Raw genomic sequence first — 21,569 nt, 5'->3', positions numbered from 1 at the left:
TGAGGGCAGATGTGAGGGAAATGGGAGAGATGCGTTTGAGAGCAGAGTTGATGGTGGAAGAAGGGAAGCCCCTTTGTTTAAAAAAGGAAGACATCTCCTTTGTCCTGGAATGAAAAGCCTCATCCTGAGAGCAGATGTGGCGGAGACGGAGGAATTGTGAGAAGGGGATAGCATTTTTGCAAGAGACAGGGTGGGAAGAGGAATAGTCCAGGTAGCTGTGAGAGTCTGTAGGCTTATAGTAGATATCAGTAGATAAGCTGTCTCCAGAGATGGAGACAGAAAGATCAAGAAAGGAGAGGGAGGTGTCGGAAATGGACCAGGTAAATTTGAGGGCAGGGTGAAAGTTGGAGGCAAAGTTAATGAAGTCAATGAGCTCAGCATGTGTGCAGGAGGCAGCGCCAATGCAGTCATCAATGTAGTGAAGGAAAAGAGGGGGACGGATTCCTTTATAGGCTTGGAACATGGACTGCACCACAAAGCCAACAAAAAGGCAGGCACAGTTGGGACCCAGGCGGGTGCCCATGGCTACACCTTTGGTTTGGAGGAAGTGGGAGGAGCCAAAGGAGAAATTATTGAGAGTAAGAACTAATTCCACTAGACAGAGGAGAGTGGTGGTAGAGGGGAATTGGTTAGGTCTGGAATCCAAAAAGAAGCAAAGAGCTTTGAGACCTTCCTGGTGGGGGATGGAGGTATATAGGGACTGGACATCCATGGTGAAAATAAGGCGGTGGGGGCCAGGGAACTTAAAATCACTGAAAAAATTCAAAGCATGAGAAGTGTCACAAACATTGGTGGGAAGGAATTGAACAAGGAGGGATAAAACAGTGTCAAGGTATGCAGAAATGAGTTCGATGGTGCAGGAGCCAGCTGAGACAATGGGTCTACCTGGACAGGCAGGTTTGTGGATCTTGGGTAGGAGGTAGAAACAGGAAGTGCGGGGTGTGGGAACTATGAGGTTGGTGGCAGTGGATGGGAGATCCCCAGAGCTGATAAGGCTGTTGATGGTATGGGAGACAGTGACCTGGTGCTACTTAGTGTGGTCATGGTCGAGGGGTAAATAAGAGGACGTATCAGAGAGTTGTCGCTGTGCCTCGGCCAGGTAAATAAAATAATACTTTTTTAAAAAGATAAAATAATTCTTTTTGTGACTAAGATGACCACCTTGACCAAATGATCATGTGGCACACTACCATTTTTAAGCAAACAAGGGAGAAGGGAGTGTCCAAGCCAGGCTTTATTTCTACCTATCCATGTGATAATTTCACAGCGTGGGAAGTCTGGTGACTTTACACTGCCTCAATGTGAGGGATCAAACTCTGGGCCAAAAGCTCCAATTTTAGAACTTGTTATTTTGTGAATATAATGGCTTTATCAAACTCTGCAGTCAACGCTGTGCAAGCGTGAGAGAATGTTGCAAGGTTGGTCTGAGCTAGTACCCGATTCTGCATTGTCAAACATTCCAGGGAAAATCCTTCATGACATTTACTTTAGATACTGTCTTCCTGCCAGCGATTTCCAGCTATAAACAAATTCAGGACAGTAGAATGCTAATGACCTAAAATATTGTATTACTAAAGGTAACAGCACTGGCAGATTTAAAAGAAGATAATGTTTAAATGAAGCCTTATGGAAAGCAAGGATATGAGCAGAGATTGAGAGTAAGTAATCTGATTTAATGGAAGACATGGGAAATACAAACTGAAGCTCACAATGGTTGAATAGTGAAAATGACCTGCACCTGTACCTGTAATTCAGTATGGACTATCTCCGGGTTACAAATATCTAACTTGTGGGCACCCCTACATAAGAGTGAGCTCCCATATTATTAAATTCAGAAGTCTGCCATACAGTGCCTATAGAAAGTATTTACTCCACCTTGAAAATTTTCATGTTTTATTGTTTTACAACATTGCATCACAATGGGTTTAATTTTTCTGATCAACAGAAAAAGACTTTTTCATGTCAAAGTGAAAATAGATCTCTACAAAGTGATCTAGATTAATAACAAATATAAAACACTAAATAAGATTGCATAGCTAGTACCCCCTTTAATATGACACACCAAACCATCACTGGTGCAGCCAACTGGTTTTAGAAATATCATAATTAAATAAAGACCTGTTTTTGGAGACTAGTGTGCACTCAAGGCGTTTCAATTGAGTGTGGTAAAATACACCTGTATCTGGAAGACCCAATTGTTAGTGAGTCAGTATCTTGGCAAAAACTACACCATGAAGACAAAACAACACTCCAAGCAACTCTGCAAAAAGGTCATTAAAGCACAAGTCAGGAGATGCATACAAGAAAATTTTCAAGTCACTGAATTTCCTTTGGAATACAGTTAAGTCAGTCATCAAGAAATGGAAAGAATATGGCACAGCTATAAATCTGCCCAGAGCAAGCCGTCCTCAAAAACTGAGTGACTGTGCAAAAAAGAGACTAGTGAAGGAGGCTAGCAAGAGACCTATGACAACTCTGGAGGAGTTACAAGCTTCAGTGGCTGAGATGGGAGAGACTGTGCAGACAACAACTGTTGCCCGGGTGCTTCACCAGTCACAGCTCTATGGGAGAGTGGCAAAGAGAAAGCCACTGTTGAAAAAAACGCACACAAAGTCTTGGCTAAAGTTTGCCAGAAGGCTTGTGGGATACTCTGAGCTCAACTAGAAGAAGTTTTTCTAGTCTGATGAAACCAAAATTGAGCTTTGTGCCCATCAAACTAAACGCCATATTTGGCGCAAGTCAAACATTGCACGCCATCAAACACACACCATCCATGAAAGATGATGGTGGCTGCATCATACTATGAAGATGCTTAACTCCAGCAGACCCTGGAAGGCCTGTGGGGGTAAATATAGAGAGTAAAATGAATGTAGCAAAATACAGGGAAATCCTGGAGGAAAACTGAAACTTGGAAGATTTGTTTTCTAGCAAGACAAAAAACCCCAAGCACAAAGCCAAAGCTACAGAAGAATGGCTTCCAAACAATAAAGTTAATGTCCTGGAGTGGCCAAGTCAGGGCCCAGACCTCAATCCAATTGCGAATTTGTGGCTGTGTTTTAAAAGGGCTGTTTACACATGATCCTCATGCAATCTGAGAGAGCTTGCGCTGTTTTGTAAAGAAGAATGGGGAAAAATTGTAGTGTCCAGATGTGCAAAGCTGATCGAGACCTATCCACACAGTCAAAAGGCTGTAATTGCTGCCAAAGGTGCATCTAACACATACTGACTTGAAGTGGGAGTAATTATCCAATCAATTGTTTTGTGTATAATATTTGTAATCAATTCAGACAAATTTGTAGAAATTTGTTTTCACTTTGACACGAAAGAGTCTTTTTTGTTGATCAGTGTCAAAAAAAGCCGAATTAAATCCACCATGATTCAATATTGTATAGCAATAAAACATGAAAACTTCCGGGGGGGGGGGGGGGAGTGAATACTTTTTATAGGTTACATGGTCTGTACAACATTGTGGGCCAAAGGGCCTGTAGTGTGCTGTAGATTTCTATGTTCTATATAGGCACTGTATATACATGCATTCATTCCTACGTATGGCAGAATTAGTTTGTTTTCTTTCCGTCTCTTCCTCCCAAGTTCAAAGTAAAATTTATTATAAGTACATACATGTCACCACATACAATCCTGAGATTCTTTTTCTATGGGTCTACTAAGCAAATCTATAGAACAGTAACTGTAAACTGTAAACATCAGGAACTGTTAACTGAAAACAAAAATATAACAGAGTCTTTGAATGAGTGTAGCTATTCCCTTTTGTTCAAGTTTGAGGAGTAGTAACTGTTCTTGAACCTGGTGGTGCAAGTCCTGAGGCTCCTGTACCTTCTACCTGATGGCAGCAGCAAGAAAAGAGCATGGCCTGGGTGGTGAAGATCATTGATGATGGGTGCTGCTTTTCTGCAGCAATGTTTCATGTAGATGTGTTCAATGGTCGGGAGGGCTTTACCCGTGATGCACTGGGCTGAATCCACTACCTATTGTACAATTTTCTGCTGAAAGGCACTGGTGTTTCCATACCAGTCAGCACACTTTCCACCACACATCTATAGAAGTTTGCCAAGGTTTTCGATGACATGCTGAACCTCCGCAGACTCCTGAGGAAGTACAGGCATTGTAGTTTATTTTCTTCACAATAATTTTTATACGATGGGTCCAGGACAGGTCCTCTGAGATAGTGACACCTAGGAATTTAAAGTTACTGACCCTCTCCACCTCTGATCCTCTGATTACTGGATCATGGACTTCTGGTTTCCCTCTCTTAAAGTCTACAATCAGTTCCCTGGTCTTACTGACATTGAGTGAGAGGTTGTTGTTATTACACCACCCAGCCAAGTTTTCAATCTTCCCCCAGGCAATTAATCTGACCAACCATTTGTAGTTACCCCACCTCCGTCTATTACCTCAGTCACTGTAAAAAATTTTAACCACTTTTTATAATGATGTTTACATTTTAAATACATGCTGGTATTTATCTATTTATGCGAATTTTATTCCATATCCATACCTTACCCTCTAACTTTATTTTTAATATAATTCTTTATTCTTTGTAATTGATTAACATTGTCGTTACTAGTTGCATGTTGTGGCAACATAGCACAGGAAATTCCTAAAACATGTAGATGTATATGGCAAATAAAGTTGATCCTTGAATGTAGGAACAAAATGACAGAATGAAGGTCAGCTTCATTTGCACTGTTGGTGGTTACCTGTAGGCAAGGGCACAGGTGTCCTTGTATTCCTGTAGTTTCACGCACACCATGTTCAGGAATTGGTCAGAGTAGGCACTCAGGTCATGCATCAGGTTGACCAGGTCCTGCATCGATTTTTCCACCACCACGGTGCTCTACAGGGACAAAACAGTAACACCTCATTAAACAGCATAGATTTCATGAGGGAAAATGTAATAAATGACATATATTTCACGCTAAAATGTCTCTAAAAATAAATGAATTGTCATCCAAATCCTTGTGCTGAGGTAGTTAGTCATACCATCAGTGTTGGACGTTCAGCAGTCTCACTGTGACAAGCTGAAGGGCCAAGATGGAGTAGGTCAATGCTTTCCCATTATTTTCCACCTCAGCCCAGCCTCAAGTTGTTTAGAACTCACAAGTGCAGAGTCAATGACACAACCCTCTACGTTGTGAATCATTTTATCCAGCAGTCCATGGGAGAGTGAGATTTCCACAGTTTCTTATACCATAGGAAGCTACTCAGCTCATATTTGAATGCTGGCTCTCATGGCAATTGAGAAATCTCATTAACCTTAATTCCCCATTTATTTCTCTTCAATCTATTCACTCACCTTCTCCACCTCCCTTACCACCACCCCTCTCATATTCATTCATCAGTAACCCAACAATCGTAACGTATGCAGGAACCCAGAGCACTTGAGTCAAAGGGAAAACATGCAGACTCCACACAGATAATACCAGAGTTCCGAATGGAACCTGGGCTGCAGTGACTGTGAGATGGCTGTCCTACCATGCAACCAATGAGTCTGATTTCTACACTATTTATGAAGTGCTTATGATGCTACAACTTCCACAAGCTATTTAATAAACACAAAACCAAATAAAATGGATTTGATTTGTTAAGAAAAACATAACATTATTCATGTAATATTGTATATGTAAAATAATTAAATTTGGTTAAGAAAATATTTTGTACCTTACTCCATAACCTAAAAGGCACAGTGGATAGATTTTTTTGCTATTTATGTCAGTTATTAGATAGTTCTGATAAAATTTAAAATAAGAATTTTCCTTCAGTATCATTTTGTGAAGAAAATCTTGTTCAATATGAAGCACAAATTCACACCACTTCTTTACCGCATTCTACAACAAGACAGAAAGATCTCAGTGATACAATACGCTTGCAAAAAGAATGCTGATCAGCCCTTTGAAGTGCATCTGTTTAGAGTTTATAGTTCACGACCTCAGAGCATATATCATCTTAATTATTTCAGTATTCTTGCCTTCAACATCTAGTCTGGAAATCCATCCTTTAGTCATTGTACGTGATAAATCAAACCTTGAGTTGCTTTTTTTTAAAATCAGTTTTAACTGGTGCACTTTTGTTTGACTTCTCTACAGTAGACCATAACGTGCAGCATTACTGAAGCTAAAATTTTTCAGTATCTGTTGGATTAAAGATTAGCATTATTTGCCACATGTACATAGAAACATAAAGTGAAAGGACTCATTTGCATCAAATCAAATCAGTGAAGATTGTGCTGGGGGCAGCCTGTAAGTATTGACACTCTTCCTGTACCTACGTGGTATACCAACCCTAACCATACATCTTTGGAATGTAGGAGGAAACCGGGGCACCCGGAGGAAAGCCGCGATGTCACAGGGAGAATGCAGAATGCCTTATAGACTGATTAGTGATCACTGACATTGTAAAGAAATTGCACAACTACTCCGCTACCATGCCACCCAAGTTATTAGTATATACCCAATAACCTAAGTTATTAGAGCATGAATGTAAAGGATTATGTCATATTTAAATATTCACACAGAAACTAAAAGTTGAAAATCAGCTATTTTCCTTCAAAACATTTTTGTTTTCCCTCCTTCCAGCCAATTTTCTTGGACAACCTTCCTCTACTAGGCTACAAAACCCTGGGATTAATGTTATTCTGCCCCTGAATCCAATTCTGTTATATTTATTCACACACGGCATTCACCAAATATAAAACCCCGGCAAGTGTTCCTTGTGGAAACTGGAAACAGGAGATGCTGGGCAGCAGCAGGAAATTGTCAAAAAACATCTGGTTATCAGACTGGTGTTTGATTGCTGTGCTATTTAGTTACTCATGAGTATGAAACCACTCAACTATGAATGCCTCTCCAGTGAATTTAGTCTGCTTAAATAAAAACTGTGAAAGCTGTGCCAGATAATATTATGATAGGACACCACAAAAGAATGCTGATCACTTAATGAATACTTGGTTTCAAAACGGTCTATCATGGACTGGCCTGAGCTACGACCCACTTCCTCAGAGGAGAGCAGAAAACCAGAAACTACTTTATACTCTAGTGCAAGTATCTCAACTATAAACCTCGGGTAGAAAAGAAAATATAAATGACAGGGCACCATTCCAAAAGAGGCAGAGGAAGACCAGCATCCAAGTTTATATGTACATTGTTGAAAACAAATTGAGAAAATGGTTCAAGTGTATACAGGATTCCAGGCTTCAATAAAACAATACATAAAATACAAGAGCCAGGACAAAGAACATATGGTAAAAAAAATAGGTCTGGTCCGGAGGTTGAGATTCTAAATTGGAGAAAGACCAATTTTGATGGTATCGGAAATTATCTGTCAAGTGTGGATTGGGACGGGCTGTTTTCTGACAAAGGTGTACTTGGTAAGTGGGAGGCTTTCAAAAGTGAAATTTTGAGAATATAAAGCTTGTACGTGCCAGTCAGAATAAAAGGTGCATTGTAGAAGATGGTTTCCTCTCTGGCTGGAGGCCTGCAAGTAGTGGAGTGCCACAGAAATCGGTGCTAGGACCGTTATTGTTTGACATCTTTATCAATGATCTGGATGATAATGTGGTTAACTGGATAAGCAAATTTGAAGATGACATCAAGATTGACAGTGTAGTGGACAGCAAGAAAGACCATCGGAGCTTGCAGTGGGATCTGGACTATTTGGAAAATGGCAGATGGAATTTAATGCAGACAAGTGCAAGGTGTTGCACTTCGGTAAGACCATCCAGGGTAGGCCTTACACAGCCAACGGCAGGGCACTGGGGAGTGAGGAGATCTGAGAATATAGGTCCGTAATTCATTCACAGTGGCGGCATAGGTAGATAGTCATAAAGAAAGCTTTTGGCACATTGGTCTTCATAATTCAAAGTACTGAGTACAGGAGATGGGAAGTTATGTTGAAGTTGTATAAGGTGTTGGTGAGGCCCAATTTAGACTAATATGTGCAGTTTTGTTCAACTACCTACAGGAAAGTTGTAAATAAAGTTGAAAGAAACATAGAAACATAGAAAATCTACAGCACATTACAGGCCCTTCGGCCCACCAAGTTGTACCGACCATGTAACCTACATGAATACATGGAAAAAGTACAAAGAAAATTTACAAGAATGTTGCTGGGACTGGTGGATCTGAGTTAGACGGAAAGGTTAAATAGGTTAGGATTTTATTCCTTGAAATGTAAAAGATTGTGGGGAGATTTGATGAAAGAATACAAAAATTATGAGGGATTTAGATAGCGTAAATGCAAGTAGGCTTTTACCACTGAGGATGGGTGCGACTACAACTAGAGGTCACGGGTTAAGGGGGAAAGGTGAAAAGATTAAGGGGAACATGACGGTAAATTCCTTCACTCAGAGGGTTGTGAGAGGGTGGAACGAGCTGCCAGGGTCCATGCAAGCTTGATTTCAATGTTTAAGCGAAGTTTGGGTAGGTACATGGATGGTAGAGGTATGGAAGGTTATGGCAGTTTAAATGGTTTGGCTCTGACTAAATGGGCTGAAGGGTTTGTTTCTCTACCATACTTTTCTATGATTCCATGACATCACTGATTGAAGATATGAGCATCACAATTTAGAAAAGATACAAAGGGTTTAGAATGGAGCTGGAGATCCAAGAAGGCGGCGCGACGCAGCTTGCAGTGGCCACTCCGGAACTGATTATCTGTTATTTGTGAAGTGTGGTGCCGTGCGCAATCATAATCGATTGAAAACAGACGTGGAAGCACAGAGAAACATCGGGAAATTCCAGGAAGACCTTCTTTGTTGCTGCTGCAGCTTTGAGGTCCGGGGCTCTGCTGGGAAGAACAGGCCCCCAGTCCTCGGGGTCGCGTTGCCGATGGCCGTTGGCGGGGACGTCTTAATATGCTCAGCAGAGGATGGTGCTTGGAGAAGCTGTGCTGGAGGGGATGGTCGTCGGCTCGGAGGTTCGATGGACTCGGAGTCCTTTCGACGGACTCAGGTCGCTTTCGGTGTGTGCTGCGTCTGCGAGGCTGGTTTCGACGGAGCTTTCACTGTGTGCTGCCTCTGCGAGGCTGAGTCGGGCGGCGCCTTGGAAGTCCATAGCGAGGGAACTCACTTCTGCCGCCGGTGTGGGATGGTGAGTCTGTCGGGACCCTGGGGACTTGTGGAAACTGTGGTGATTTCTTTTGAACTTACAGTCCTTTAACATCTTGGACTATTTTTACTGTGCCCATAGTCTGTTTTTTTTAATCAATTATGCTATTGTTTGCACTGTTGTAACTATGTGGTTTTGTGCAGGTCTTGTAGCTTTAGTTTCTGGTCTTGTTTTTGTCTGGTGGATTTGGAGCTCCTTTCCGGGGAACGCGCTAGACGGTAACGTGATATTAATACGCAGCAGCCTCTCTGGACTCTGGATTGGGGATTGCCAAACGTTGCGTGGATTTCCTGGTGTAGTCTGTTTTGTCATATGCTTTTGTGATATCATTCTGGGGGAACGCTGTCTCATTTTTTAACTGCATTGCATTTGTGGTTTCTAAATGGCAATAAACTGAATCTGAATCTGAATATCAGATTTATAATTTTTTTTATTTAGAAATACAGTGCAAAATCATCCCTTTAAGCCACAGTACCCAGCAAACCCCAACAATCCTGATTTAACCCTAACATAATCAAGGGACATGAGATTTTACAATGACCAATTAACCTACTCGTTACATCTTTGGACTGTGGGAGGAAACTGGAGCACCTGGTGAAAACCACACAATCCATGGTAAGGACGTACAGAGACTCCTTACAAAGGACGCTGGGATTGAACTCCAAACTCTGAGGCTTCGAGCTATAATAGTGTTGCACTAACTGCTACACTGCGTGTTTAATAAAATGATTCCAGGGATAAGGGAATTTAGTTACGTGAATATGTGAAATACTTTCTTGGAATAGAGGAGATTGTGAAGGATATTGAAGAAGTAGAGAGGAAATGTTCCCATTGACAAAGGATCAAGACCTGAGGTACATTATGAAGGTGAGTGGCAAAAGAATCAAAAGCTGAATATCAAATTTTGTTAATGCAGTCTGAATTAGTCATGGAAGGGATCCAACTGTAGCATTCAGAAAGGAATTAGTCCTTAAAAGAAAAGCACTTACAGTTCTGTGGGATAGGGTGTAAAATGGGATGAGTACACATACTCTTACACTGAGCTGTTAAGGGCTTGGTGTGCCAAATGTCTTCTTTCTGTACCGTAACTACTCTGTACCGAATCTCACTGGTCCTCCTTGGAGAGGGATGAGTATTAGACCAGAAACAAAAATAATAATTGATACAATGTCTCTCAAAACCTCAAGGCACTTTGCAGTCAATGATTCACAACTGAAATATCGTCACAGTTGTAAGAAGTAATGTAATAAACTTGCACACAGTAAACCTCCACAAAATAAAAACAGTTGATTGTTGCCAGCCAATTTGTTTTCGCGCTGGTGGTGAATGAATACAAGGAAAAAGGTAAATTTGATTTCTTCTTGGTAAAATGCTGCACCAATGGTGTTAGTCTGGAATATGAGAAGGCTTTGAGAAAGAATAAGTGAACCAGCCACAGCAAAGTTATGAGAACTTAGTGTGAAATAAGAGTAGATAATGGTGAAAATGTATTTTCCTGGGGTAAGTGCAAATACCTACTGTCCTATTAAGTGGATAATGTATTATTTTGTTTTCTTCTCTACTTCATAACGTATTCTTCCTTATTTTTTTTGTATTTTATTCATGATATAATTCCAATAAAGTATTTTTTATAACTTTAATACATGTACAGTGCCTCATTTGTTTTCTGATATCTCCCACTGCTGAATCAGGAAAGAACAAATAACACATTTTAAAATATTTTTATTACAGTAAAAGAAAAAGAGACTTAAATATTGTCTACGATGAAAAAAGATCTGGTGCTTTACTGGTGTATATGGAAATAAACTCTTCTTGGGCTTCCAGCAGTTACAGATATTGATTATAACCAGCGTTTCGATGACAAACTCTGCCATCTTCATCAGGGATAATGCCTGGGCACGTGTAGCCTGGTGGTATTTATACCACATCGGCCATCCCTCCTGAATGGTTAGTACTCATCTCATCAGGTTTCTGCTCTCCCACCTTGCTTACCATTGAATTCCAGTTCTTACTTAGCGTGAGACCTTCATTTTTGTTAAAATTCTTTTCCACTAGTTTTACTTTTACTTTACCAGGTGGTCCCAAAAGTCACTGGCATGGCACAGTAGTTTTGTGATTTGAGCTTCCTTACAGGTTTGTGAATGATATGAATCCGGTATTTCTTCAGTACCCTGGCGATCCTTCCAGAAACCATGGAAATATAGGGAAGACAGTTTATGCGGGTCAAAGATCACCTGCGACCCAGGACAGCTGGCATTTAGAGAATTCCCTGTGAATGTGGAGCAGCAGATATTGGCCAGAAGGGATGCACAGTGGAAACCTGCATCATGGAGCACAGGAGGTGTATCCATTTGGGTTACCCAGAGAAATCAGCAGTAGCAGAACATTGCATTTGCAATGGTCATAGGACTGACTTCAACAGACTAGGAGTCATCCCTGATGAAGACGGCAGAGTTTGCCATCGTAACGACAGTTAAAATCAATATTGTACCTGGTTGGAAGCTCAAGAAGAGTTTATTGTCTGGGATATTTTGGATAACTTCCTTGCTTTTCTTTTATCTTTATACCAGAGAAAAAAGGTAAACACCTCATTTCAAGTTTGTTATCATTCAACCATAATCATGTATATGGCCAAATGAACACAAAAGGGTCTTTTAAGAGGGTCTTTTAAGAGGCTCTTGGATAGATACATGGAGCTTAGAAAAATAGAGGGCTATAGGTAACCCTAGGTAATTTCTAAAGTAACCACATGTTTGGCACAGCATTGTGGGCCGAAGGGTCTGTATTGTGTACAGGTTTTCTATGTTCCTCTGGACAAAGGTGCACAAGACGGTACATTTAAGTCACACACAACACAGAGAGAGAACTGCACTCGACTGGTACTTCAGTGAGGTTTCACTTAAAAGTTTTGAGCTTAAGTGTCTTAAGTGGAACATGAATGGTCTGAAATAATGAGAATAATTCCAACTGGCCCACAGGGAGAGGGAAGAAGCAAAACATTTACAAGTACCATAGGAAGTTGAAATTATGAAACTGTTGTATTTTTGGACATAGTTTATTTTAACTTGTAAATCTAAGCATCAGACATCCTGCACAGGTGAAATCTGCTGTTAGATGTTGCTACATGAATAGTTGATGAAAATATATCTACATGAGGAAGGTAGATATTTCCATGAGGAAGAAAGGATTAGAAAGTAGTGCTGATAATAGGAGGATGTGTGTGTGATGATAAACCACCACAGACTATAATTTTTGTTTCAATATAACCATTACATACAGCCTACTGCAACTTGCTTGTAAAGATAGAAAGTAGTTTTGCTATTGTCCCAGGAAGTTGTGGATTCAAGTGAACTGTCCAACAAAAATGTACACAGTAATTCAATTGAGTTGCTTTTGAGAGAGTTATGTTATTGAAAAAGTAACCAGTTCCTTTGCTTTTCATGTAGATTTGTGTAATGAAGCCTGCAGCAATTGCGCACCCAGTCTAGGAATGCCAGTATAAACAATGGTGGATTCTGCAGAGATCTGGAGCAGACTATAAGTAAAATCCCAATGTATTGCCACATCCCTCAGGCACCACTGGATAAAAGCTGTAAGTTTTTTTAATCAAATGTACCATAATTTGCAATGCAACCTCATCAACCTTTACTGAGGCGGGAGGAAAACCTCCATAATCCCAAATCTCCTCAAAATATAATTTTCTTATAAGTTTGAGGAGATTTGGCATGTCACCAAAAACTTTAGCAAATTTCTGCAGATGTACTGTGGAAAGCATTCTAACCAGTTGTATCCCCTCTGGTATGGTGGGACCACTGCACTGGATCAGATAAAAAATGCAGAGTGTTGTAAACTCAGCCAGCTCCAACATGGGCACTAGCACTCCCCAGCTGAAGATGTGTCGGTTGGTAGGTTAATTGGTCACTGTGAATTGTCCTATGATCAGGCTAGGGTTAAATTGGGGGTTGCTGGGCGGCGTGGCTCAAAGGTCAGAAGGTCCTAGTCCACGCTGTATCTCAATAAATAAATAAATAATCGAACAGATTCCAAGACATATGTCAGTGATAATAAACTTGATTCGAACTCTGATAATGTTTTAGACACACAGCACATGGAGATACTTCCATGTAGAATTTATATTCTTGCTGGCTATTCAGTTTACCTGTTGACAGATGGAAAAGATTAAGCGTTTGCTTGGTCTTAATTACAGTGGAGGTAACTGACCTTGCTCTCTTTGGCCATCTGCATTCTCCTAAATCTACAGTGATAGGTTTTGAAAACATTATTCATTTTCCTCCCACTCTGACAGGGCTTATTCAGCAGTGGCTAGCACTGACCCATGTTGGGCACTGTTCATTAAGGACTGGCCACAAATATATCAATCAATCTGTCAGCACAGAAAGCCGACATCCAAGTCAGTGTCTCAGAGGGGAGCGGCAATCGGTACCGATTTGTTCCACTTCAGCAGGTTTCACCTGTCTGCAGTACTGTACACAGTGTAATAATCCATTACTATGACAGGACCCCAACTGGTCCCAGGGCTTGATGTAATACACTTTTGTTGCTATCTCCAGCTACCATAAACTACAAAGAAATAAATATTGATTGTAGATCAACTGTAAACAGCAGGGGGCAGAAACCATTGATAAAATAAAAACGGCTGCAACAGCACAGAAATTAAACACAATAGATTTAACCTGAAGAGCACAGATGAGCAGATGACTCAATTAGATGAACAGAACTTGAACCACTTCCTAGTTATCCTCCACATATTCATCCTGGTCAAGGATGCATCAGAAAGGTTAAGGGAGAAGGCTGCAATTTTCATAAAAATTCCAAAGTGGGATTTATTTTAGGGATGTCAAAAAAACAATAAGTGAAATTACTACTTCATAAAGCTGCTTCATATTAGAGATCTGCTGAAGTGTAAAAGTAATACCTGACCCAAATCTAATTCAAGCACAGGCAACTGAAACCCTGACAAGACGAAGGACTTGTAATGTTTCTGATACCTGATCCATATTGAACCAACATGTACTCAGTATCACTAAGACCAAAGAACTGATTGTGGACTTCAGAAAGGGGAAGTCAAGGGAACACACGTTAATCCTTGTCACGGGATCGCAATGGAAAGGGTGTGCAGTTTCAAGTTCCTGGATGTCAACATCTCTGAAGATCTATCCTGGGCCTAACATATTAATGTAATTACAAAGACGATATTTCAGTAGGAGTTTGAGAAAATTTAGTATGTCACCAAAAACTCTCACAAATTTCTACAGATTATCCGGGACAGCATTCTAACTGATTGCATCACTGTCTGGTATGGAGGGTCCACTGCACCGGATCGGAAAGCTGCAAACTCAATCCGCTCCATTATGGGCACCAGCCTCCCCCCAGCATCAAGGACACCTTTAAAAGGAAATACCTCAAAAAGACAGCATCCATTTTAAGGATCTCTATCATCAGGTCATGACCTCTTCTCATTGTGACCACCAAAGAGATAGTTTAGGAGCCTGAAGACACACACTCAATGTTTCAGGAACAGGTTCTTTTGCTCCACTATCAGATATCTGAATGGACAATGAACCTATGAACACTACCTCACTATTTTTTTGTTCTCTTTTGCATGACTTATTTAATTATATATATTATTGTAATTTATAGTTTTAAATCAATATTATGTACTGCACTGTACTGTTGCTACAAAGCAATGAATTTCATGACATATGCCAGTGATATATTCAGGCCCTGTTAGGCTCAAGTGAAGGAGCCAGGTTTTATTTAAGTTATTAAATTACCTGGTCTAAACTTGTTGGAGTAGACACACAGAAATTGAACCTTTGGGTTGGGACTGATTAGCCAGTTCTGACACAATCAGGAAAGTGTGTTTTTTTTTAAGCTGTTGCATGCAATATTGAGTCCAACATTTGTGATTAGTATCCTTGCTAAGTGGAAGAAATTAGTACCATTTCCACTCCTTGCAGAGATACTCGATTGGGATTCTTCCGTCAATGCTTTTCACAAATTGGTGGAGAATGAAATGCGCAGTGGGTAATTACATTACAGAATTGGGGGACCCTGAGCTTCCACCTACCTCTGAATTTAATTCTCCATCCCACATCCACTGTGTCTTTGGCCTCTGACATTGCTCCAATGACTGCTCAATTTAAGCTGGAGATTGTTTGCTGAAATTTCACATTCAATAATTTCAGATATTCAGCTATTTGTTAGAAATAGCCAACTCTCATGTAACCTGAAGTAATTTCTTCTCTCTTTACATATGTTATTTGATGGTTTGGTTTCTCTGCTCTGTCCTCACCTATCTTCCTCTACTGGATATACCACTTCCACAGAGTTCTTCTGTTCTGATGAAAGGTTACAAATCTGAAACATTTCAAGGACTCTTCATCTCATGTTCTTAATATTGATTGATTATTTATTTATTGACTGATTGATCGATTACCTGATGGACCTCTAGTCCATCAAATAAAATGTACTTAATTATTTACCGTATTTATTATATTATATTTTTTCTCTTTCTGTATTTGCAGTTTGATGTCTTTTGTACACAGGTGTTTGTCCATCTTGTTGGGTGCAGGTGTTCATTACTTCTATTGTGTTTCCTTGTATTTACTGTGAAAACCCACAAGAAGATGAATCTTGGGGTTGTATATAGTGACATATATGCACTTTGATAACAAATTTACTTTGAACTTTAACTGTGTTTCTGATGTTCCCTGACAGGCATCTTCTGTTTATACTTCTACGTCACATCTTTGTCTTAGCCTTTAATGAGGTAATCTGTTATTGTGTTTCCAAAAGAAGCAGACCACAGCTTAAAGCAGTCAGGTCTGCTCCCACTCTGGCACTTATCCGCAGGACCTTCTGGGTGGGTCAGGTTCTAGCATGGTTGCCATTGGCTGGCAGTGATCTTCATGATGGACAAACATTGGCTAAGTCTCTGAAGCTGAACAACCAGACCCTGTGAAACTTTGACAGATGGTTAATACACATGTCCAGGAAAAAAATCAGTTGTTAGAACTCTTCAAATGTTTGCAAATACTACTGACAAATGCAAACACAGATAATGTAAAAATTAAAAATTAACATGTAAAAATAAATACAATTCTCAGAACATTTAAAGACAACTTTAAATTTTCTTTAAAATAGTTCAGCTATTTTAAAAAGTGTAAATATCTTGAAACTTGCTGACAGCCCTGGGTCAAATACTATCGTAAGAAATGAAGTTAGTGACCATGCTACAAATTCAATCTGGCACACATTCTGCCTACAAACTCCCCTTTATAATTGTGGGAAATTTTATGAAATTGGTGATATGCCACCAGATTCCATGAGCAATATGATGTCTGAGCACATCTGAAATGACAGCATATAGGATCTCTTGAGGATTTCAAGACTTCCCTGCTTATGTGACCGGGTCTCAAAAGTGTTTCTGATTGTCAACCTGGCTCTATCTTCAAAATAACTGTATTCCGTTGTATTGATAGCTAGTAAGTAGCTCCCCTCAAAACTAATCAACAAACTCCAAGACCTTGGCCTCAATACCACCTCATGCAATTGGATCCTGGACTTCCTCACTTGAAGACCCTGTTCAGTTTGGATTGGCAACAACATCACCTCCACGCTCTCCATCTGCACAGGTACACTACAAGGCTACGTGCTTAATCCCTTGCCTCTATTCGCTTTACACTTATGACTGTGTGGCTAAGCACAGCTCCAATGCTATATTCAAGTCTGCTGATGACACCACTGTCATAGGCCGAATCAAAGATGGTGATGAATTAGCATATAGGAGGAAGACTGGAAATCTGGCTGAGTAGTACCACAACAGCAACCTCTTACTCAATGTCAGCAAGACCAAGAAGCTGATTATAGACTTCAGGGGAAGGAAACCGTAAGTCCATGAGTCAGTCCTCATTGGAGGAACAGAGATGAAGAGGGTTAGCAACTTTAAATTCTTAAGTGTTATTATTTCAGAGGACCTGTCCTGGGCCCTGAAATTAGAAAGAAAGCAGGGCAGCACCTACTGCTTTAGCAGTTTGCGGAGATTAGGTCTGACATCTAAAACTCCGACAAACGTATAAAGATGTGCAGTGGAGAGTATATAGAAAGGCTGTGTCACAGCCTGGTATGGAAAATCCTTCAAAGAAGTAGTGGATACGGTCCAGTCCATCATGACTGACATCATCCCAACTATTGAGCACATCCACAGGAACAGCTGTTGCAGGAAAGCAGCATCCATCATCAGGGACCCCACCACCCATGACCAGCTCTTTTTCACTGCCGCCATCAGGATGAAGATACAAGAGCTTCATGGCTCACACCAATAGATTCAGGAACAGTTCAACTACCCTTCAATGATCAGGCTCTTGAACCAAGTGGAATAAATTCATTCAATTTCACTTGCCTATCTCATCATTGAAATGTCCCTACAACCACTTTCAAGGACTCTTCATCTCATGCTCTCAATATTTATGGACTATTTATAATAATAATAATAATAATAATAATTATTATTATTATTATTATTTCTTCTTTTTGTATTTGCACAGTTTGTTGCCTTTTGCACTCTGGTTGATCACCTTAGTTAGGCAGTATTTCATTGATTCTGTACAGTTATTCTTCTATAGATTTATTCAGTATGCCCACAAGAAAATGAACCTCAGGGTTGTATAAGGTGATATATATATAAAATAAAGTTTACTTTGAACTGTAGAGGCATGATGGGCTGAATATCCTCATTCTCTGTTGTGTGATTCTAATCTGGGAACACAAGCAAGGTTACTACTGCAATGGTGAAGCAAAAGTCACCCAGGAATAGGCAGAGGTTCCTCTTATTTCATTTCAGCACAAGGAGCTCATTTTACACTCATCTTTTAGTGGGTTTAGCAGCTGCATAATTTATTAAAGAAAAAACAGACTGGATGATGTCATGGTACAATCTGGAAGCAGCAGTGTGTGGCCTTAACAAATCAACTACTTTGTGCTTTATGCAAAAGAGAATTAGCTCCCTGGCCTTGAGCTGTTTACCTTCTCAGACAGATACTTAGAAGAGAGTAAAGATGCTGATCTTCTTGTTAATTTCACACTGTATCTTTGATCTCTCACACATTCAATTTCACGTTCAAGTTGACTGTATATATGTATACCATCAAACGAGACAACATTCCTCCTGGACCAAGGTGCAAAACACAGCACATATAACATATGCAACACAAAAAGTAATATTACTACAAATAAATTAACAAATAATAAGGTGCACTTACAAAACAATTTAAAAAGTAAACACCGTAATGTTATTGGCACTTCATATGGGATGAGACCTGAGTGGTGGCAGGGAATTGAGTAGTTTTAAGGCCTGGGGGAAGAAGCTGTTTCCCATCCTAACAGCCCTTGTCCGAATGTTCTGGTCGGGGGTCAAAGCGATTGTTGGATGAATGGGAGGAATCACTGACAATGTTAAGCGCCCTGTATATGTAGCACTCCTGATAAATATAAATTTCATCCGTAAAGATAAATCAAATATAAATTTAATCTACTCAGGAAACAGCAGATTCAAAACAAGGCTCGGGGCCTTCAAAGAATCATGGATATATGAAGAGCTAAAGTGTGGTTTCAGGCCCTTCAGCCTACTGAGTCCACACTGACCATCGAATGTCTCTTTACACTAATCCCGATATTTTCACAAATTCCTTCCATATTCATCAATCCACGGTGAAATTTACAGTTACCAATTAACCTCTGACCTGCATGTCCTTGGGAAGTGGGAGCAGGCCAGAGCACCGAGGGGAAAAAGTAGGCAGTCACAGGAGAATGTGCAAGTTGGATTCCACCCGGGTCTCTGGCACTGTCAGGCCACGGCTCTACTGGCTGGGCCTACTGTGCCTTCCTGCCTTCCAGCAGATATCGTTCCATTTCAATTTGATGGGCAATGCTATTCAACTGCCTACCACTAGGTATTTGGTTTCCTTATGCTTAGCACAACTGTTATACGGTGCCAGCGGTCACTGCTCAGAGTTCGATTCCCGCCACTGTTTGTAAGGAATTTGTACATTCTCAAAGTGACTATGTGGGCCCTGGTTTCCTCCTACATTCCAAAGATGTACAATTAGTGTTAGGCCTAGTAAATTGTAGGCACGCTATGTTGGTGAAGTAAGCACAGCAACGCTTGCAGGCTGCCCCCAGCACTTCACAAATGATGATGCAAATGATGCATTTTCGCTATACCTCTTGATGTACATGTGGCCCATAAAGATAATCTTTAATTTCAAAGCATTTTATTGCTTCACCTCACACTACCATTGTTGAACTCCTAACTGACAGCACACTGATGATGCATCCTCTTATGGTGATGATATGCTTGCAAGTAAACTGCCAAGATCGGAAAACAATTCAACCCCACAATCGACCACCCGAGCCACAGATTGTCCAAATAACTTCCAAAGCATTGTATTGCTTCACCACCCATTACCATTGCTGAACTCCCAATGGAAAATGTCATATTATCTGTAGAATCCTGCACATACAGACGTCATTAGCAATTGCCACAGACCATAGGATTGTTCTTTCTGTGTGGTTCTCATACAGTTCTTGGTGGTTAATTACATACCGGAACCTGGGAGAACAATGAGGTTTGGGACAAGTTTTAAAAAACTTTTAGTTTTCAGTAATGTGGGCATTCTTTTTAAAAAAGCTAGTTGACCTTTTTGATTTTAAAAACAAATTTGCAGGGTCAAGTGAGATAGGTGAGCAAAGCTGTCTAAATCAGCCAGAAACACAGGCATCAGGTATAACCTCTACAGCAGGTGATTGCTGAGATGACAGAAGCTAACATAAGGAAAGAGCATCACTGTCTGCACCACTGAATGTGTGAAGTGAATTTAATATGGACCAGGACAAAAATAAAAGATCACCCAGTCCACAGCTGAGATAGTCAGTCCTTGTGGGGAAAGTGCTAGGTTGATGCAGAGGGTTTGGCATCTGATGATGTTCTTGCATCTGGCGATGTCAGAAGGTCAGTGCTTCAGCAATTGGCAGACTACTTTCAGCCAACTGACCAGAAACATAGTTAAGTTCCAACTGTTGTTGTAAATGTCACTGGTGGGTCTAATTGTTCAGCCCAAGCTTTAAAAAATAATTCTGCACTAAAATCTGTGCAAGCCAATGCTGCGGGATTCTACTGGGAGGCAGACTAAATCAAGGTTGGATAAACATTATTCAATAAACATGGGAGATTATGCTCCGCCATGAGCCATATCAACCACCTTAAAGAGAAGGGATGTCCAGTAATACTCCACCTTCCTCTCATTGATGTAGTGCCTGAATTGGTTTCTTGTCATCATGTACTATGTTACATTCTAAGTAAATATTTTATCAAAGTATGTATATGTCACCAAATACTGCCCTGAGATTCATTTTCTTGCAGACATTCAGTGTAGAAATTTGAGAGTGTCAAGTGAGCAGAGTTGCTATTACTAAGAACAAGTTGCTTGGGAAACTGAAAGGTCTGAAGGTAGATAAATCACCTAGACTAGATGGACCACACCCCAGGGTTCTGAAGGAGGTGGCTGAAGAGATTATGGAGGCATTGAATCACTAGATCCTAGAATGGTTCCGGAGGAATGGAAAATTTAAAATGTCACTCCACTCTTCAAGAAGAAAATAAATGATAGGCCAGTTAGCCTAACATCATTGGTGGGAAGATGATGCAGTCCATTATTAAAAATGTGGTTTTGGAGTATGTGGAGGCACATGATACAATGGGCCAAGTTCAGAATGGTTTCCTTCAGGGAGAATCTAGCCTGACAAATCTGTTGGGCTTCTTTGAGGAAGTAACAGGAAAATAGTCAAACGAGAGTTGGTGGATGTGGTTCATTTGCATTTTCAGAAGGTCTTTGACAAGCTGCAGCACATGAGCCTGCTTAAAAAGGAATGAGCCCATGGTATTACAGTAAAGATACTAGCATAGACAGTCAGGAGGCAAAGATTGGGAATAAAGGGGGACTTACTTGGTTGGCTGCTGTTGATCAGTGGTGTTCTGCAGGGATTGGTATTGGGACCACTTCTTTTCATGTTATATATCAATGATTTGGATGAAGGAACTGATGGCTTTGTGACCAAGTTTGCAGACAATACGAAGACAGGTGGAAGGGCAAGTAGCATTGTGGAAGTAGCGAGTCTGCAGAAGGACTTAGACAGATTGAGAGAATGGGCAAAGTGACAGATGGAATATAGTGCAGGGAAGTGCAAAGTCATGCACATTGGTAGAAGGAATAAAGGTGTAGACTACTTTCTAAATGGGGAGAAAAATTCAAAAATCCAAGGTGTAAAGGGCTTGGGAGTCCTTAAAGGGAAACTTGCAGGTTGAATCGGTGGTAAGGAAGACAAATGCCATGTTAGCATTTATTTTGAGAGGACTAGAGTATAAAA

At 40.4% G+C, this 21,569-nt stretch overlaps 1 protein-coding gene across 1 annotated transcript in view; it reads right to left on the bottom strand.

Moving 5' to 3' along the window:
- Positions 1-21,569, bottom strand: part of exoc4 (exocyst complex component 4) — a 507,730-nt gene that overhangs the window by 101,146 nt on the left and 385,015 nt on the right. The window contains exon 11 of the mRNA XM_073066788.1: positions 4,719-4,855. Within this exon, the coding sequence (XP_072922889.1) occupies positions 4,719-4,855 (137 nt within the window). The remainder of the gene's footprint in view (positions 1-4,718; positions 4,856-21,569) is intronic.

The sequence above is a fragment of the Hemitrygon akajei genome, chromosome 14 (assembly GCF_048418815.1).
Source record: "Hemitrygon akajei chromosome 14, sHemAka1.3, whole genome shotgun sequence".
Taxonomy (NCBI): Eukaryota; Metazoa; Chordata; class Chondrichthyes; order Myliobatiformes; family Dasyatidae; genus Hemitrygon; species Hemitrygon akajei.
The sequence above is the reverse complement of the archived record's forward strand: the minus strand, read 5'-3'. Positions and strand labels throughout refer to the sequence as shown.